This window comes from Hordeum vulgare, chromosome 2H (genome assembly GCF_904849725.1).
Source record: "Hordeum vulgare subsp. vulgare chromosome 2H, MorexV3_pseudomolecules_assembly, whole genome shotgun sequence".
Classification (NCBI taxonomy): Eukaryota; Viridiplantae; Streptophyta; class Magnoliopsida; order Poales; family Poaceae; genus Hordeum; species Hordeum vulgare.
In genome coordinates this window covers 638,781,311-638,799,646 of record NC_058519.1, presented here as the reverse complement: position 1 = coordinate 638,799,646, position 18,336 = coordinate 638,781,311, and the positions used below count along the sequence as shown (strand labels likewise).

The window sequence follows — 18,336 nt, the reverse complement described above, 5'->3', positions numbered from 1 at the left end:
ACATAGTTGACCGGACAGATCTACCCCTTTGACTTTCACCGGACGAGGTATGACCGATGGACATTTCCACCTGGTTGTGATAGGCCAGCCCATAGGTACACTTTGGATCATGGTACGGACCCAACCCACCACAATATTCCCTCCGCGTCTCCCGAACGTGGCCGTTTCCACCCTCCGTGCGACGGCGGCATCGACGTCCGTGAGGGGGGCCACACCCCGGAGTCGCGTGTCGGGTGCTTGCACCTGCCACCACAATTCGAGACGTGTAAGAGGGCCCAACACAAGACCTGGCGCCATTGCCACTCCCAAGTACCACGTCCCGTCTAACCCTAGCACTGTTGACGGACGGGTCTACCTGACTTTCGCCGAATGAGGTATGACCGACGAGGTCATATATTACTAATATACTGAAAAAATTTCGTGCGAAAGAACATGAGGTCACACCAAATCGATATATAATTTATGTTTAGATTAAAAAAGATATGCTAAAAAATAGATTAAAAATATAATAGAAATATATGAGTTATATTTAGCAAACATATAAAAAAGAAAACAAAAGAAAAGATATGCCGACGGCAAAACCGTCGGCATAACTATGCCTTCATCGACCGGATTGGCCAACGACACACCGCAGATCGATGACGTGCCACGAGTAGCGGATCGATGACATGGACAACTACGCCGACGGTTTGGCCCTCGGCATAGCTATGCCGACGTCCTCCGTTAGAACCGTCGGCGTAGGTCTAACGGCATCAGTCCACCGCCCATCCCCGTGTTTCCTACGTCACATGTACGCCGACGGCCTGTCTATGCTGACGGTGGCCATAGGCATAGATCTCGATACGCCGACGGCCTATCTACGCCTACGGTCGCCGTCTACATAGATGAAGGTACGCCGACGGCTTTCTTACACTTAGGTCTTACCGAGGCCGTCAGCAAAGGATCATCTACGCCGGTGGTGGCCATCGGCGTAGATAAGGCCGTCGGCAGCTGCGTTTATTCCGGTAGTGGCATATTTAACTTTTTCAGCTTGTGCTCTTGAGGCTTCAAAAAACAACATAGTATCATCTGCAAAAAATTCTACTTATAATAACGTTGTCTATAGAATCTCGAAATGAACTAGCACTAGCAGACACATGTTAACTTTTTTTTTTTGAAGAAGCAGACATGTTAACTAGACCAGACGCCACGACGCGGACTCAAATCCCTGATGAAGATGAATACGACCCGATCGAGTCCTTCTCCTTGATGCGCCGGTGCCCAAAAAAACCAGCTGGAACGAGTTCTAGGCCAAGAGAACTCTACGTATATAAGCCGGTGCCCAAAAAAACCAGCTGAATACTATCCGAGTTCTACTCCTTGATGAATATACGAGCCGATTCTACTCCCCCCCCGCCCCAATAAATAGCGCCGGCCGGTTCCCAGCCCAAACCCAACACGCAAAAGAGCTCCCATCGTATCGTTGGTCGTCCCTTAAGCCGCAGCTTTACTAGCTAGGTTTCGCTAGGGTTTCGATCGTATCGCTTTCGCCTAGCTCCAAATCCTCGGATCAATGGCGGCCGCGGAGGGCGAGAAGAAGATCACGCTCAAGAGCTCGGACGGCGAGGAGTTCGACGTGGACAAGACGGTCGCCATGGAGTCGCAGACCCTCCGCCACATGATCGAGGACGAGTGCGCCGACAACGCCATCCCGCTCCCCAACGTCAACTCGAAGATCCTCTCCAGGGTCATCGAATACTGCAAACAGCACGTGCAGGCCAGACCAAAGCCGGCCGACTCCGCCGCCGCCGACGCCTCCTCCTCTGCCCCAGCCGCGGCGCCAGCCCCCACCGTGGACATGAAGAACTGGGACGCCGAGTTCATCAAGGTCGACCAGGCCACCCTCTACGACCTTATCCTGGCTGCAAATTATCTTGACATCAAGGGACTACTGGACCTCACTTGCCAGACTGTCGCCGACATGATCAAGGGCAAGACTCCCGAGGAGATCCGCAAGACCTTCAACATCGAGAATGACTTCACGCCGGAGGAGGAGGCCGAGATTCGCAAGGAGAACCAGTGGATGCTCCCTTAATTAGTATTTTTAGACGATATACGCAGTGTGATTTAGGACTACCAAAAGAAATGACATATACCATCATCGAACCATAACAAAGCAAACTGATACAGTGACCTTTGAGCGCGTCATAGAAGAACTAGTCAACTATCCTTGTATACTTTCTTTTTTTGAAACAGAGGCATAAGCTTTGTCTCATCCACTAATTAAGAGAGGAGAATTGTCTCATCCACTAAGTAAAAGAGGAGAATTGTCTTATTCACTAATTAAGAGAGGAGAGTCCAATTTTGTTGCTCCCGTTATAACCCAGAGTTTTGCTTCTCTCTTGATCATGCCTCAGCCTAGACGAGGCGAGCGGTCTTTCGGCCCGGCCCGCGGCCTGCTATGGACCGGACCGAGCGGCCCTGGCCCGGTCGAAAAATCAGCCGGTCTGGGACGTCAATTTCGGCTCGAGAAAACGACGATCCGGGCCTCCTCCTCCGGTGTGAAGGATTTGACCGGTCCGCTCGTTGGGACCGAAGAAAGGCATATCCCTGTAGACTAGAATCACCTTCGCCGCCGTGCTTCGTCGTCGTGGCCACCAGCAGCCACGACGATCATCATGATCTCGATGCGCCATAGCCTCTTCGCACCGCTCGCCATCGCTGTCTTGCATGCACCGCCACCTATCTTAAGTTCTCGACCCCAAACGTGGCCCCAATTCCTACCATAGCCCCAAAGGGTAGAACCAGCGGCGGAGAAGGCTCCTTCGGTGAAACCTAAACCTTGGGTTGGTCCACTACCGATGGTAAGTCCTCCTGATCTTAAGCTGTTAGATTTTTTAGATGTCTCGAACTGGAAGGTAGTTCGCAATAAGAAGTATCGTCGTCGTCCGGAATCGGTGATGCCGGCGCCCAAGATGAACCCGATGGTGGAGATCTGTAGGGTACGGGCAGATCGCTTGCATGACTTGGTTGGGTATGTTGGGTCGGGCCTGGATTTGCCAATTGTGGGTTCAGACGGGGCTGGGTATGTGGCCCAGCTGCCGGCCCAAGCTGTACCATCGATTTCTTATGCGATGCCTGGACAGACCACGAGGTACGGTTGTTGGTGTCGCCGACACCAAGGGTTTCTAGGCGACGTAACTCGCCTGGGTTCCCTAGTTTACCATCTGGTCGTGCGTCGAGGATCCCGGCCTTGACGTCGCTGACGAAGATGGCTGGCCGTGGTGGTCCTCCACTAGCGCAACCATCGAAAGAACCGGGCGGAGGCCATGGTCGTGGTTTCGGAGCTGGCTGGTCGCACGCGCAGGGGTAACGCGGCTGCTGGACGTGGACAAAACCGAATAGGAGGTTCGGGTGTTCCGACGAATCGTGGCCGCGGCGTTGAGAATGCAAGTCAAGACCGAGGCGCTGCGACTACAGCAAATGGACGTGCGCCACCACGAGGTCAGTGGGGAGACGATGGGTACGATGCCTACGGCGATGGGCAGCACGGTGGTTCTTCATCGACGGGTGGTGGACGTGGCTATGCTTGGAATAACTCTACGCTCCGACGCGAGAGTTCAACGGACCTGCTGGAGGTTTTGTTGAAGGTGCGTCTGGGCCAACTAACAAGCAGCATGGCACGTACAAACCAAAAGTCATGAGGGGGGTGGCAGGCGACCGAATCCTCTGAGAACGCAGGCACTTGCCAACGAGGAGCAGCATAGTACGACTCCCAAAGAGGCTCAGACAACTAAGCCTGTTTCGTCTGAATCGGAATGGGATGTTGTTCAGAAGTTGGTGCGGTTGACTTGCTAGCAAAAAATAAAAGGGCTCAAATTGTTACCAATAAGAAAGAAGAGAAAGCATCAAAGTGGGTGCATAAAAAAGAAAAATTATGTTGCTTCCGTTGTGGTGAAACAAGACACTTTGCGGCGGAATAATGCTCGGTGTTGCTTTGTGATATTTGTCGTAAGACTAACCATGACTCCGCGGGATGTCCTTTGATATTAGGGACGTAACAAGTGGTAACCATTTTTGGGGCCTGCTATCCAGAGTTGATGTTCTTTGAGTGTGCCTTGTCGACAACGGTTGCTCCCAGCATGGACAATGCTAGGAGTGGTGTGATGAAGGTGACTAGGGGCGTTTTGTCTAAAGATCAGGTGATTCGCCGCCTGCAGGACTTGGTTTCATCTACCTTTCAGTGAGCACCAGTGGTTCTGGATGATCGGAGCTTCAAGGTTGACTTCCCCTCTAAGGAAGATCTTGCTAGACTTTTAAACTTTGGAATGAGCAGGGTTTTGAACAGTTCGTCTATTATGGAGTTCGAGGCTTGGACTAGCAAGGAGCCAGAGGAGGTACCTATGTTGCAGCTTTGGGTGCGTCTTATCGGAGCACCAAGCGCTGCTTTGGATGACTACCTGGTTACCTGGAGTCTGGGGTCGTTAATTGGGAAGACGGAGGAGGTGGATATGACCTTTACTCGGGCACATGGTGAGGCGCGTTTATTGGTAACGTCATCATTATTGAGCACATTATTCATGTGGTCCGATGGTGCTATGCTGGTAGGAGCTATGACGTGGAAATCAAGATTGAAGACAATGCTCATTTCCAGGAGCTGGGGCAGCACATGGACATGGAAATAGATGGAGGCTATCAAGGTGATGATTCTCAAGACAGGTCGAAAGATCCCTCGAAGGGCGATGGGATGGGTTCGGCTAAGCCAGATAAGACATCAGACGCATCGCCACGGACGGTTCCAACTCCACCTCAATCTGTGCATGTCAATTCGAATCAGCTCAGGTTTGGGTCATTTGTTTCGTCATCGGCACCAGGCAATATATGGTCTGCATCGTTGAATTACTCGCCGGAGCGGTCATTCCAAATGGAGTTGCCAGCCACTTCCCATGGAAATTCTCAGTTTGAAGAGGTTGTTACGCCAACGCAGCAACATGGAATGCCTTTCTCGAAGCTGAAGAATGCGTCGTCGCCAGCTCTTCTTCAGGTTGGACCTATGCACAAGGAGCAAACGATGGTTGAAGCACCAATGGTTCTCGAGCAGCAGCAGCTGCAGCTTTCACCGCATCAGGCGCATGTGGCTGCTGCACCAAGTGAGGCTTCCGCTCTTGCGGGTTGCCATGACGCGGTGTCGAGTTGCACTCCTAGCTGCCCGCTAACACCTCTGGTCGATCTTGCGCTCCAGCCAGATGCTCTCCCTCGGATGCCAACACGCAAGCGGCCTCTTTGACTTCGAGTGAGCAGTTCTCTTTTGACAATGCTATGCACGAGGCCGCAACGACAATGGCAGCTGCCTCTGTTGATATCAGACGGTCTATGCCTGAGGTTATTGCTTTCGGAGGGATACCAAACCCGAGGATGGCTGATAGGAGATCAAGCTTACGTCTTCAGGGTCAGGTGGACATTGATGAGCTGCAGTTGGGCTGAGCCAAGAGGGCAGCTAAACTTTGGGACGTCAAAGTAACTACATGTATGTCTGTTAATACTAGCTATTCTATTTTACACTTCTCAGATGAGGAGATTAATTTAAATGCGAACAAACTAGGGGTATCTTTGGGCAATAATGATAAAGAACTTTCAAAATCGGTTAACCACCTTCTTGACTTAGAGGCTGAGAGAACTATGGATATGATTAGGAACTTAGCTGCAGTTAAGACTATGAATGGTGATGAAATTAATGCGCTTGGTGTTCGTGCTCTAGAGAGCCTTTGTGAGGATCTAAAGCCTATTTCCATTTTAGCCCATCATGGTGTGTCGGCTGAGATGGAAGAGACTGGGATGCCAGAAAATTTAGATGATTGCGCTAAGCCAGATTTCGGTTATATGGACAGGCTGGTTGACCAGGATAGACCAAAAAGAACTTGGAAGAGGAAGGTTTATCATGTATCTGCAGTTCGCAGATGTGCGAGGTTAAAGAAGGCAAAAAAATTCTACGATGAAAGATGAGTGGAATCTTTTGGAATAGCAGAGGTCTTGCTGACTTGGCTAAAAGAAGGTTCCTTGCAGAAGCGACGTTAGAACACAAACTTGACTTTATAGCATTAATGCAGACCGGTAGGGATAATTTCACCCCATAATTCCTGCGAACTCTATCCAGCGGTATTGGCTTTGATTGGAAGTGTCTACCACCAAGAGGAAGATCTGGTGGGATCTTACTTGGGGTAAAGTGCGAAACTCTCGAAGTTCGACACGTGTCCTACGGGGACTTTGCGGTCAAGTTCAGGGTTAGATCAAGGCACGATGGGTTCGAGTGGGCGCTGGTTGCAGTCTATCACTACTAGGAAAAGGGCTATAGATGAAATAGATACTAATGGCGCACCACACAAGCCGTGCGCCACTACTATATAGTAATGGCGAGGTGTGCCATTAGTGTGGTGGATACTAATGGCGCACCACACTCACAGTGCGCCACTACTATATATATATATATATTTTTTTTTTGCAAAACTACTAATGGCGCACCAGCCCCTGGTGCGCCATTAGTAACCTGGTTACTAATGGCGCATATGTTAGTAATGCGCCACTACTATAATTTTTTTTTTTTTTTGCAAACTACTAATGGCGCACCAAAGCAAGTGCGCCATTAGTAACCAGTGTTACTAATGGCGCATCTGTTGGTGGTGCGCCACTACTTTTTTTTTGTTTTTTTTACAGAACTACTAATGGCGCATCAGAGGAGGTGCGCCATTAGTAACCAGGGTTACTAATGGCGCATATGTAGGTGGTGCGCCATTAGTAACCTAGGACCAGCTAGATATTTTGGACAGCCACCTACCACACTCACTTTCCCCACTTTCATTCTCTCCACCTCCTCCTCCAAGCTTGTCTCGGGTGCCTCCTCCTCCTCACCTCATTTGCATCATAGATTCACCCAAATTAAGTCGTTAAATTACCTTTTTGTGATAGGTAAGTAAGGGGAAAGCTTTTATGTTGTAGATCTACTTTTTTCTCCCTCCAACAACGTGCACACGCACTTTTTATGGCCTAGCTAGATCTACGTATGTTTGTTGTGTTGCATATGTTTGTGGTGTTGCATATATGTTTGTGTTTGCACGTACCGGTATTTGAAATGCGATAGTTGCCAATATTTTCCCGGAATGTTGATTCATTTCCGTTTCGGCGAGAATTTGGCACTATGCATTCTTTTTTGTCCTAATTTTAGGCAAAGTCATGCCAATTTTTTTTTTGGTTCTAAAATATCGTTTTGCTCTACCCCGCAAGCGACCATGGTCCGCACGATGACCGAAGGCATCGTGAATAGGTTTTTGACCTCCGCGAAGGCCGAGATGATTCAAAAGAACGAGACGGAGATAAGATGTCCGTGTCGAAGATGCAAGCTGAAGAGCCTTATGGACCCGGATTCCGTAAAGGTGCGGGACAACCTGCTCTTGCGTGGTTTCATGGATGGCTATCGGTGGCAAGGTGATGAAGATGATTATGAAGTCGTCCATGGGGGCCGGGAAAGATATGAGGAAGGGCATGAGCAAGACAACCACGGCGAGGGCGGGCGAGAAGACGAAGAATCTCCAGGACAAAGTCATCATGTAGAAGATGCCGGACATGATGATGAGGAAGATGCCGGAGCAGACGAAGGGCATGATCATGAAGATGAAGATGCTGGAGCAGACGACGATGGACCATCGATGGCCTGGGTGCAGGACCCTCATATTCAAGAGCTGCTTCTCAAGCAGACGGATAACGCAAGAGCTGCCGCCCGAGAGAAAGCCAAGCTGGATCAACTGGAGATAGACGCGGTTACTCCATTGTATGAAGGATGCAGGGCCGAGATACCCGCCTGAAAGTAACGCTCATGGCTCTGGAGATGAAGGTAAAACACAAAATGACCGACGCATGCTTCGACGAGAACATGTCATTCTGGCACGAACGTCTTCCCAAGGGGAACAAGTGCCCGACCAGTTTCGAGGAGGCAAAAAAATCGTGTGTCCTCTGGATTTACCGCACGTGAAATACCATGTGTGCATGAACAATTGCATCATTTATGGGGACGAGCACGCGGAGTCTACCATATGTCCGGTGTGCGGCGTCAGTCGATACAAGAAGAGGAAGAAAGCTCCTCGAAAAGTGGTGTGGTACTTTCCGATCACTCCTCGTATGCAACGGTATTTCGCGGACCCTAAGGTAGCAAAGCTCCTGCGTTGGCACGCGGATAGGGAGGAGAAAAAGCGAGAAGATGACGGAAATGATCTGGAGATAAATAAAAAAGACAAGATGCTGAGTCACCCTAAGGATGCGAGCCAGTGGCAAGCGTTGAACTACGAATATCCAGAATTTGGGGTCGATCCAAGGAACATGGTGCTGGGCGCGAGCACCGATGGAGTCAATCCGTTTGGCAGCCAGAGAAGCACACATAGCACCTGGCCTGTATTTGTGTAGATGTACAACCTTCCCCCCGGTTGTGCATGAAGAGGAAGTACATTCACATGAGTATGCTAATTGAAGGGACGAAACAACCAGGGAGCGACATCAATCTATATCTGGGGCTGCTGAAAGAGGAGCTAGACACGTTGTGGAAAACGCCAGCCAATACGTGGGACGCCGCAGAGAAAGAGTATTTCCCTATGAGAGCTGCACTGCTCACGACGGTGCACGACTATCTCGGTTACGGATATGTCGCGGGGCAGGTGGTCCACGGATTTTCTGGATGCGTCAGGTGCATGGATGACACAATGTATCGCCAGCTAGATAGAGATCCCGGGTCTTCAAAAACCGTGTTCATGGGACATCGAAGGTGGCTTCGCGACGATGACACATGGAGAAAACGCAAGGATCTGTTCGATGGTGAAACCGAACCCCGAAGACGCCCCCTTATGAGGAGCGGCAAGGAAATATACGAGCTGTTGAAAAATTGGAAAGAGTGCCCACCGCCGGGAAAGGCGCTAGAGCCGGGAAAGAAACGAAAAGCGCCAGAGCCGCTGCTGAAGGTATGGAAAACAAGGTCTGTTTTCTGGGACTTGCCGTACTGGAAGATCCTCCGTGTGCCTCACAGCCTTGATGTCATGCATATCACGAAGAACGTGTGCGAGAGTCTACTTGGTACCCTTCTCAACATGCCAGAGAGGACCAAAGATGGACCGAAAGCAAGGGCAGACTTGAAATCAATGGGCATCTGGGAGGAGCTTCACGCTAATAATGATGATGATGATGATGAGGCGAAGTAGGACACGGAAAGTCGTCGCAAAGGCAAAAAGTCCAAGCAGACCGGAAATGACTTCCCTCCCGCGTGCTTCACTCTAAGTCAGGAGGAGATCGATCAGTTTTTCACCTGCCTCGTAGGAGTAAAACTTCCTTACGGTTACACGGGGAAGATAAGCAGATACCTAGACTCAGCGAAGCAGAAGTTTAGCGGGATGAAGTCTCACGACTGTCGCGTGCTGATGACGCAGATACTTCCAGTTGCAATCCGTGGGATCATGGACGCGCACGTCAGTGAAACGCTATTTAGCCTATGCAACTTTTTCGACGTCATCTCTCAGAAGTCGGTTGGCGTGAGGCAACTCAGAAGGCTACAGGAAGAGATCGTGGTGATACTATGCGAGCTTGAGATGTACTTCCCGCCAGCATTCTTCGACGTTATGGTGCATTTGCTGGTCCATATCGTGGAGGATATCATCCTACTCGGGCCGACGTTCCTGCACAACATGATGCCCTTCGAAAGGATGAATGGTGTCATCAAAGGATACGCTCGCAACATGTCACGTCCAGAGGGAAGCATAGCCAGGGGCTTTCTGATGGAAGAGTGCATCTCCTACTGCACGAATTATCTAGGCATCGAGAACCCCGTTGGTCTGCCCGTCAACAGGCACCTCGGCAGGCTCGCAGGATGGGGTCACCGTGAGGGTCGCCGCGAAATGCATGCGACTTCGAGGGTCGACTCGCCGACTTTGAAAGAGCAAACCTAGTCGCGCTACAACACATAGACGTGGTCGATCCTTGATTCGTAGAGCACAAAACCTTTATTGAAAAGACGTACAATGACCGAGGCCAACAGAGGACGGACGGAGATATAATCAAAGAGCACAACTCATGTTTCATGCGTTGGTTCAAGCAGAAGCTTCTGTCGTACCCTTTACATGAGGATTCTTCCGCGGAAGAACAACTGATATTCGCCTTGTCACAGGGCGCCGAGCACAACCTGATGACGTATGAGGCGTACGATACCAGCAGCAAGCAAGAAGTCGTGGCAGCATCTACATGTGAGGCGGAGTACATAGCTGCTTCAGAAGCGGCTCATGAAGGAATTTGGATGAAGGAGCTCATCACCGACCTTGGAGTGGTTCCAAGCGCGTCGGGTCCTAAGACACTCTTCTGTGATAATACTGGAGCCATTGCCACAGCCAAGGAGCCCAGGTTTCACCGGAAGACGAAGCACATCAAACGCCGCTACAACTCCATCCAGGACCATGTCCAGAGTGGAGTGATAGATATTTGTAAAGTACACACGGATCTGAATATTGCAGACCCGTTGACTAAACCTCTTCCACGAGCAAAACATGATCAACACCATAATGCTATGGGTGTTCGATACATCACAATGTAACTAGATTATTGACTCTAGTGCAAGTGGGAGACTGTTGGAAATATGCCCTAGAGGCAATAATAAAATGGTTATTATCATATTTCCTTGTTCATGATAATCGTCTATTGTTCATGCTATAATTGTATTAATAGGAAACAGTAATACATGTGTGGATAAATAGATCACAATGTGTCCCTAGCAAGCCTCTAGTTGGCTAGCTCGTTAGTCAATAGATGATCATGGTTTCCTGATCATGGACATTGGATGTCATTGATAACGGGATCACATCATTGGGAGAATGATGTGATGGACAAGACCCAATCCTAAGCCTAGCACTAGATCGTATTGTTCGTATGCTAAAGTTTTTCCAATGTCAAGTATCTTTTCCTTCGACCGTGAGATTGTGCAACTCCCGGATACCGTAGGAGTGCTTTGGGTGTATCAAACGTCACAACGTAACTGGGTGACTATAAAGGTGCACTACGGGTACCTCCGAAAGTGTCTGTTGGCTTGGTACGAATCGAGATCGGGATTTGTCACTCCGTGTGACGGAGAGGTATCTCTGGGCCCACTCGGTAGAACATCATCATGAGCTCAATGTGACTAAGGAGTTAGTCACACGATGACGTGCTACGGAACGAGTAAAGAGACTTACCAGTAACGATAATGAACAAGGTATAGGTATACCGACGACCGAATCTCGGGCAAGTTCTATACCGACAGACAAAGGGAATCGTATACGGGATTGATTGAATCCTTGACATCGCGGTTCATCCGATGAGATCATCGTGGAGCAAGTGGGAGCCACCATGGGTATCCAGACCCCGCTGATGGTTATTGGCCAGAGAGGTGTCTCGGTCATGTCTGCCTGTCTCCCGAACCCGTAGGGTCTACACACTTAAGGTTCGATGACGCTAGGGTTATAGGGAACTGTTATACGAGGTTACCGAAAGTTGTTCGGAGTCCCGGATGAGATCTCGGACGTCACGAGGAGCTCCGGAATGGTCCGGAGGTAAAGATTGATATATAGGACGGATGGTTTCGGACACCGGAAGTGTTTCGGGCGTCACCGGTAACGTACCGGGACCACCGTGACCACCGAAGGGGGGCAACGACCCCGGGAGATAAGGTGGGCCAAGTGGGGGTGGGAACCAGCCCCTAGATGGGCTGGTGCGCCTCCCCACTCAGCCCAATGCGCAGGGGAGAGAAAAGGGGGGCAAACCCTAAGCCAGGTGGGCCTAAGGCCCACCAGTTGGTGCGCCACCGCCCTCCTCCCCCTCTGGCCGCCGCACCTCCCATCTGGGGGGGGGGGCTGCCGCACCGCCTAGGGTGGGAACCCTAGGGGTGGCACCCCCTCTCCCCTCCCCCTATATATATATCGGGCACTTTTGGCCATTGAGACGCACGGTTTTTCCTCTCTCTCGGCGCAGCCCTGCTCCTCTCCCTCCTCCTCTCTGCCGGTGCTTGGCGAAGCCCTGCCGGGAGACCTCGTCTCTCCATCGGCACCACGCCGTCGTGTTGCTGGAGTTCTTCCCCAACCTCTCCCTCCTCCTTGCTGGATCAAGGTGCGGGAGACGTCACCGGGCTGCACGTGTGTTGAACGCGGAGGTGTCGTAGTTCGGCACTAGATCGGAATCGTTGCGAGTACGACTCCATCGACCGCGTTCTAGCAAAGCTTCCGCTTAGCGATCTTCAAAGGTATGAAGATGTTCTTACCCCTCTCTCGTTGCTGGTCTCTCCATAGGAAGATCTCAATATGCGTAGGAAAATTTTGAATTTATGCTACGTTACCCAACAAGTAGTAGTATGATATACTTCTATTTTCAATACATTTATGATGCTAGATTATTATTTTGATTATATATATTCTATTCTCGTAAAGTGCGACCAGCAGCCACGGGGGACGCATCTATGCGGATAATATATTTGCGAGACCATTCGCACGTTTACCTCTGAGCACAAAGATCACCGATTCGACGTAAGCAATGCACATTCACACCTCTATTTTTACCCGTCATTCTTTGTTATCATGATTGATATTCATATTCATCTCCTCTTCTTATATAGTACACGGCCATGAGGGATAAGTCCCTACCAAAGCAACGCGCGATTGCTGTTGCAGAGGAGCTTGCGACCTTTCTTAGGACGGAAGCTATAGATAACAAAGGACGATTTAGTGTAGCTAGGGGCCATTACTAATGTTGGTCAATGTAATCGAATAGACGGGCTCTAGTCCCGATAATTCAGATCTCCATATAATTGTATATATATGCTCGCTTGTAAGATAAGTTAATCTTATATATATATGCATAATTATTTCTATTTAGAATTATATGAAAACAAATTCCCGAACACCAAACGAGGCATCACGTTAATCTCCGGAACACCTAAACCCTAAAACCCTAAAACCCAAAAATAAACAAAATCTGAAACTCTTTAGTCCCGGTCAGTGTAAAGACCCGGGACTAAAGGGCCTACCCCTGAGGACGGTCCGAGGCGCCCACGTGGAGCACCTTTGGTCCCGGCTTGAAACACGGCCGAGACTAAAGGTTAGGCCTTTAGTCCCGCCCCTTTGGTCCCAGTTGTTGAACTGGGACTAAAGCCCCTTACGGGCCGGGACTATAGGCCCTGTCCCCACTAGTGTACATGTCCTGGCATGCCCCGAAATTCGCGGCGTCAGAGTTGCATGTCCTTGAGCTGCGGAACACGTGAAATTTAGGTTGACTGGGTGGATTTTGGTGGCAGTTGCCGTGTTTCTGAATTCAGCTCCTCTGCAAGTGAGTGGCGCTTAGGAAGGGCTTGCGGTTCGAATGGTTACGACAGGATTCGGGAGTGCCATGTCTAGCTGGGTAGCTGGATATGGTGTTCTGACGGTGTATTATTAGTATGTGAAAGACATTGCCTGAACTGTTCTAGTCGGGGATGCAAAGTTCACAAACTAAGCTTGCTGCGTACCAAACTGCCACTGTATCATGAACAATTTACCTGGGCAACCTTGTTTATACCCAAACATGTTTTTATGACATAATTGAGCACTTCAGCATTGATCTATAATTTGATTGTAAAACAAATAAACTACCACTGGGACATGCTTGCATGGAGTTCTTTTTAGTGCGGTTCTGAAATGTATGTTTAAGGAAATGTAGCTTCTGAAATGCTGCTGATACTATTGATGATTTCAAACTTCCATGTACCAAAGTGCCAAACAAAAGCATGTTGTTAATCTACTTGTACACTGCATGTTGCGAAATTTGCAGTGTCAGGGCTGCAAGCTGCTCAACAAGCGAAATTCAGGTTGACTAGGTAGATTTTCGTGGCAGTTGCCGTGTTTCTGGATTCAGCTCCTCTGCAAGTGAGTGGGGCGTAGCAAGGGCTTGCGATTTGACTCTCGGATGCTTAGGACAGGATTAGGGAGTGCGATGTCTAGCTGAGTAGCTGGATATTGTGTTCTGACGGTGTATTGTTAGTATGTGAAAGACATTGTATGAAGAATCTTTGTTGATCACTCCAAAGGTTTCATCAGTTATATTTATGTATAGATATATACTATACTTGCATCCTCAACCACATGGACATGGTTTACTTTTTTTTTCGAAACAGGCTTTCGCCCTGCTTTATATATAAAGCATAAGTACCAGCATCCATACAACCACGGACCAACAAAGTGATAAACCAAAAGAGCGTTGGGGCAGCAGCACAAACACGCCCAAAGAAAGCAAAATAAAAAAGAAAAAGCCAGCAAGGGCCAAGCTAAGCATCATGAGGTTGGGGGGAGAGCCGCCGGGCGGACATCAGCAGCGCGTCCAGGTAGCCCTGAAGCCGGTCGCGGTCGCGGGGCCTAACGAGCGGATGCCAGTGCTCCAAGAAGGCAAGAAATTTGAAAAACAAGTTAGATGCACGTCGCTGGAACACCCGCTCAATCACCATCTTATTGCAAGTCGTCCACAGAGTCCATATGAGAGCTGCGAAAACCAGCCAGAACAGCCGGCGCTTACGACCAGCCTGGGTGGCCCGTACCTGCAGAAAGTCTGCCAGGTCATGGGCCTCCCACTCAGGGCCCATAGCCTCACGCACAAAGCCCCAAAGGGCTTACTAATGGAAGTGTGACTGTGTGATGACATGTTCTCTTTATTATTTTATTTTTATTTTTCATGATTAGCAAAATCCTTACAGCGGTAGTCTAGGGATGTTTTTGTCCGTGTAATATCTACAATGTTGATTCTAGATTGCTTTTGCAAAGAGTACAATTGAGCATGGCTTAGGTGCTGATCTTGTTTGTCATTGATGCGTGCTAAATTAGTAATTGAACTTATTAAGTTTTCAAGGATGCTGAAAACATATGGACACGCATATCTGCTATCTTATGCTATTGTTGGTATTTTGAGGCCGCACAGTGTGGTTCATGTTTATCATGCATTGCTCTATGTGAACTTCTCATGCATATAGAATGTTCAATGATATAATCAAGTTTTTTGCTTGCCATATATCATGTTTCTCACTTTCTAAAATGAATCTTGGTGGTCTCAGAAAATTATCACACGAATATCATCAATAATAGATCCAATCTTCACATGATAATATTTGTTGCTATGTTATATCGGCTTGTAGGCATTATATTGTAGCATATATAATTCTATATTGAAGTGTGTATGAAACATGAAATTATTTCATTGTCTAAATAAAAGCTATTGGCCATAATGTGATTGATATATTATTATACACATTTATTTCAATTAATACCGCATAATGACACAACAAGCAGATTATATATTTTTTCTTACCCGGTGCAACGCACGGGCATTTGTACTAGTGTATACTAGTATGTGTACACGTGCGATTGCACGTCTTAATTTAAGAAGGGTATTTTGATATGAAAGGGAAACAATGATATGTTTGCTAGATACAAAGCAAACAGAAATTATAGTGCTGTACAAATGCTGATATTAGTTAAATACTATTATCAAAGCAGCAAGTAGTATCAATACCAAAAAACTGCAAGTTCATTTTCCTAAAACTATACATTACTTCACTTTATCCACATTCTCCTAGTAAACCATATCGCTTGGGCTCAATCAACCCATCATGCAATCATGTGGCAACACGGCTCATTAGGCACCATTTATGGGCTTGCATTTTTGGGAGGGGCCACGTGATAATTCTAGAAGACAGTACAGCTAACAGCACTCTACTGTTCATGCGAATCCTGCTTATATTGACCGTTGGATTTAGGAGACCAACGGTTATGATTGATGCTCTTAGTCCATCTTAAAACTGATACACTATATAGTAGTATAGATACATACCTCTGCCTGGCTACGTATTCCAACTTTACGCTGCGAAACGGATCAAAGGAAATGTTAGCAGTTACATATCTTTAATTCAGTTCAGATCAATATTGTTTCCCAGCGGGACAGATGCTATTATGCTTGTCTATTTTAACACCATGTACTATATGCAACCTCCACAATCTGTTCCATTTTGCTTGCTCTTGAATTTGTGTGATTTGGGCTCAAATCTTTTCTATCGTCCAGATATTGATTTTTTTATCTCTTTTGCACAGATTCGACGGAGCCTTGTAGCCAGAGACTAACATTCCCATCCTCGGAGCTCCATGTCTTTTTGTGTGATTCCGGCAGCATGGACTTCGCGCAGATGACATCGCGTTGCGTACGAGAGACGGGACTCATAACTAATCTAGGGTTGACGACTCGATTGTTGGTGCTCGTGAATTGTGTCCGACATTGTTCCTGAACTCTAGCCGTGTCTAGGTTTGCAGTTCGGTCAGTGTTGTGTAACCCGACATCGCTCATGTGGCTGATGTCCCCGTCTATTTTAAAAAGGTAGCATTGGGATTTAAACAGTCGTGATCAGTGTGTGCCAAGGCGTGCAGGTTATTGTGCTGGCTATACACATACTTGACTTACTTTACGTACGCACACACTTTTAGCCAAAGGGATAGGACCGGACGCCGCACGCCAGGCGCGGTGCAGGTCTTCTAGTTAACTTACACGTGTGCGGGCAGGCACACCGACGTATTGTTACTCCAGTTAATGAGGGCATTGCCTTTTGCTGCCTCCAAACAACGCCATGCACAGTTGAACTTGAGGTTGAAGCGCAGAGATTCTCACGGGATAAAATACGCGTGCAGGCAGGCATACAAGCATGGGTCGTACAATTATCCTGTCACAGGATAAAACAAATAAATGGACGATCCAAAGCAATGGGCAGAGATCTTGTCATCATGCACATATTGACATATATATAATATCACTACGTCCAAGAGTACATATAATTAGACATGAGGAATATAGTTAGATCCAGATCCAAGATTTACTACGATGGTGGTGTCGTTCCGTTCATCCTTAATCATGCCATTTCTCCATTATTTATTTCAGGATAGATGGTCATGAGTAGCTAATGAAAGGAGCGCGACATGAGGAATATGTCATGTTACATGGCACTTGCTGCTAGCCCACGTGATCAAGCATGGTAGCCACTTTCTGTCTAGTCGTGTCCAGCTAGGACACCAAATGGCCACGTGGTGAACCGGGACTAAAGGAAAGGGACCCTTTAGTCCTAAGTTATTCGTCCCGAAGTTATTAGTTTCGATTGATGAAGTGGGATCAAAGATCCTTATGAACCAAAACTATAGCTCTACTTTTACCAGTGGTGGCGATTGCTAGCCCACGTGATCAAGCATGGTAGCCACTTGCTGTCTAGTCGAGTCCAACTAGGACACCAAATGCCCACGCCCATCGCGGCTCTATAAAAACTAGTGACAGACCTTTTCATGAAAACATCCCACATCAGTCATAAGTAGTGAGTGAGTGCATCCACCTTCGATCAACTATATCAAACATCCATCTGGTCATAGCAGCAGCAATGCTCCCGAGGCTCGTTGTTGTGGCAGCGCTGGTCGGGCTGATGTGCGCCGTCGCTGTGGCCCAGGTACCCGCCGCCGGTGGTGCGCCGTCGTGCGACATTGTTGATCAGAACGTCGTGAATGCGTGCTACAAGAGCTTCGGAGTAGGTATGCAAAATGCCATGGCCGACAGGATTATTTCGGGTAATGTCAGTAAGGTTCCAGTTGACTGTTGTGTTGTCTTTGGAGGCCACTCGTGCCTCTGCAAGATGAAGAAGAACTGGAAGGCTCAAGGCAAAAAGGCCCAGGATAATGTGCAATGCGTCAGGGAGAAGGCCTGCTAGTGAGTGCGTGCTGAAAGTCTCTTCGTGCATGCAAGACCTCTAGTTCGTTGGATATGTTGGTTTCAATTTCAAGCGGTCGATGTCACCTACTCCTTGTTTGCTTTTATTTGTTTGTTTGTCATGCGAGTATGTTCTATTTTTCTATGTATGAGAGCGTTGATCAGTCAGTTGAGTCTTTCTAGTTTGTACCAATCAGAATAAATTTGGGTGGAATTTTTTGTTTCATCATGTTTTGTTTGTATATTTTTTCATGCATCCTAAAATAAATTATAGTATCAGCTGTATGCCCCTGCGTTCCTATGAAAAAACAAAGAGATAAAAAATCTACACTAATGCGGGAGTTAGTAGGGAGGGCTAGATCTGGAACATGCAAAAAAGAGAAAAATCATAAGATTTGGACATTTTAGTTCCAACAATCATAGGTTTACGTCACTAGGGACATGACGTAGCTCCTTGCTTTCCTTAAAACAGCAAGCATGGCCATCTGGAAGGTCTTCTACTTCCCGCCTTGGTTGAAGGCCATAAGAGCGAGTAATGCTACATCTACAAAAGCTTAC

At 48.0% G+C, this 18,336-nt stretch overlaps 2 protein-coding genes across 2 annotated transcripts; both read left to right on the top strand.

Annotated features, from left to right (window-relative positions):
• Positions 1-1,552: 1,552 nt before the first annotated feature.
• Positions 1,553-2,074, top strand: LOC123428871 (SKP1-like protein 1). Its single transcript, XM_045112984.1, has one exon. It carries the CDS (start codon positions 1,553-1,555, stop codon positions 2,072-2,074), a length of 522 nt encoding a protein of 173 aa, XP_044968919.1.
• Positions 2,075-17,363: 15,289 nt separating this feature from the next.
• On the top strand, positions 17,364-18,004 carry LOC123431083. The gene has a single exon (XM_045114923.1). It carries the CDS (start codon positions 17,456-17,458, stop codon positions 17,777-17,779), a length of 324 nt encoding a protein of 107 aa, XP_044970858.1. The 5' UTR covers positions 17,364-17,455; the 3' UTR covers positions 17,780-18,004.
• The last annotated feature ends 332 nt before the right edge of the window (positions 18,005-18,336 follow it).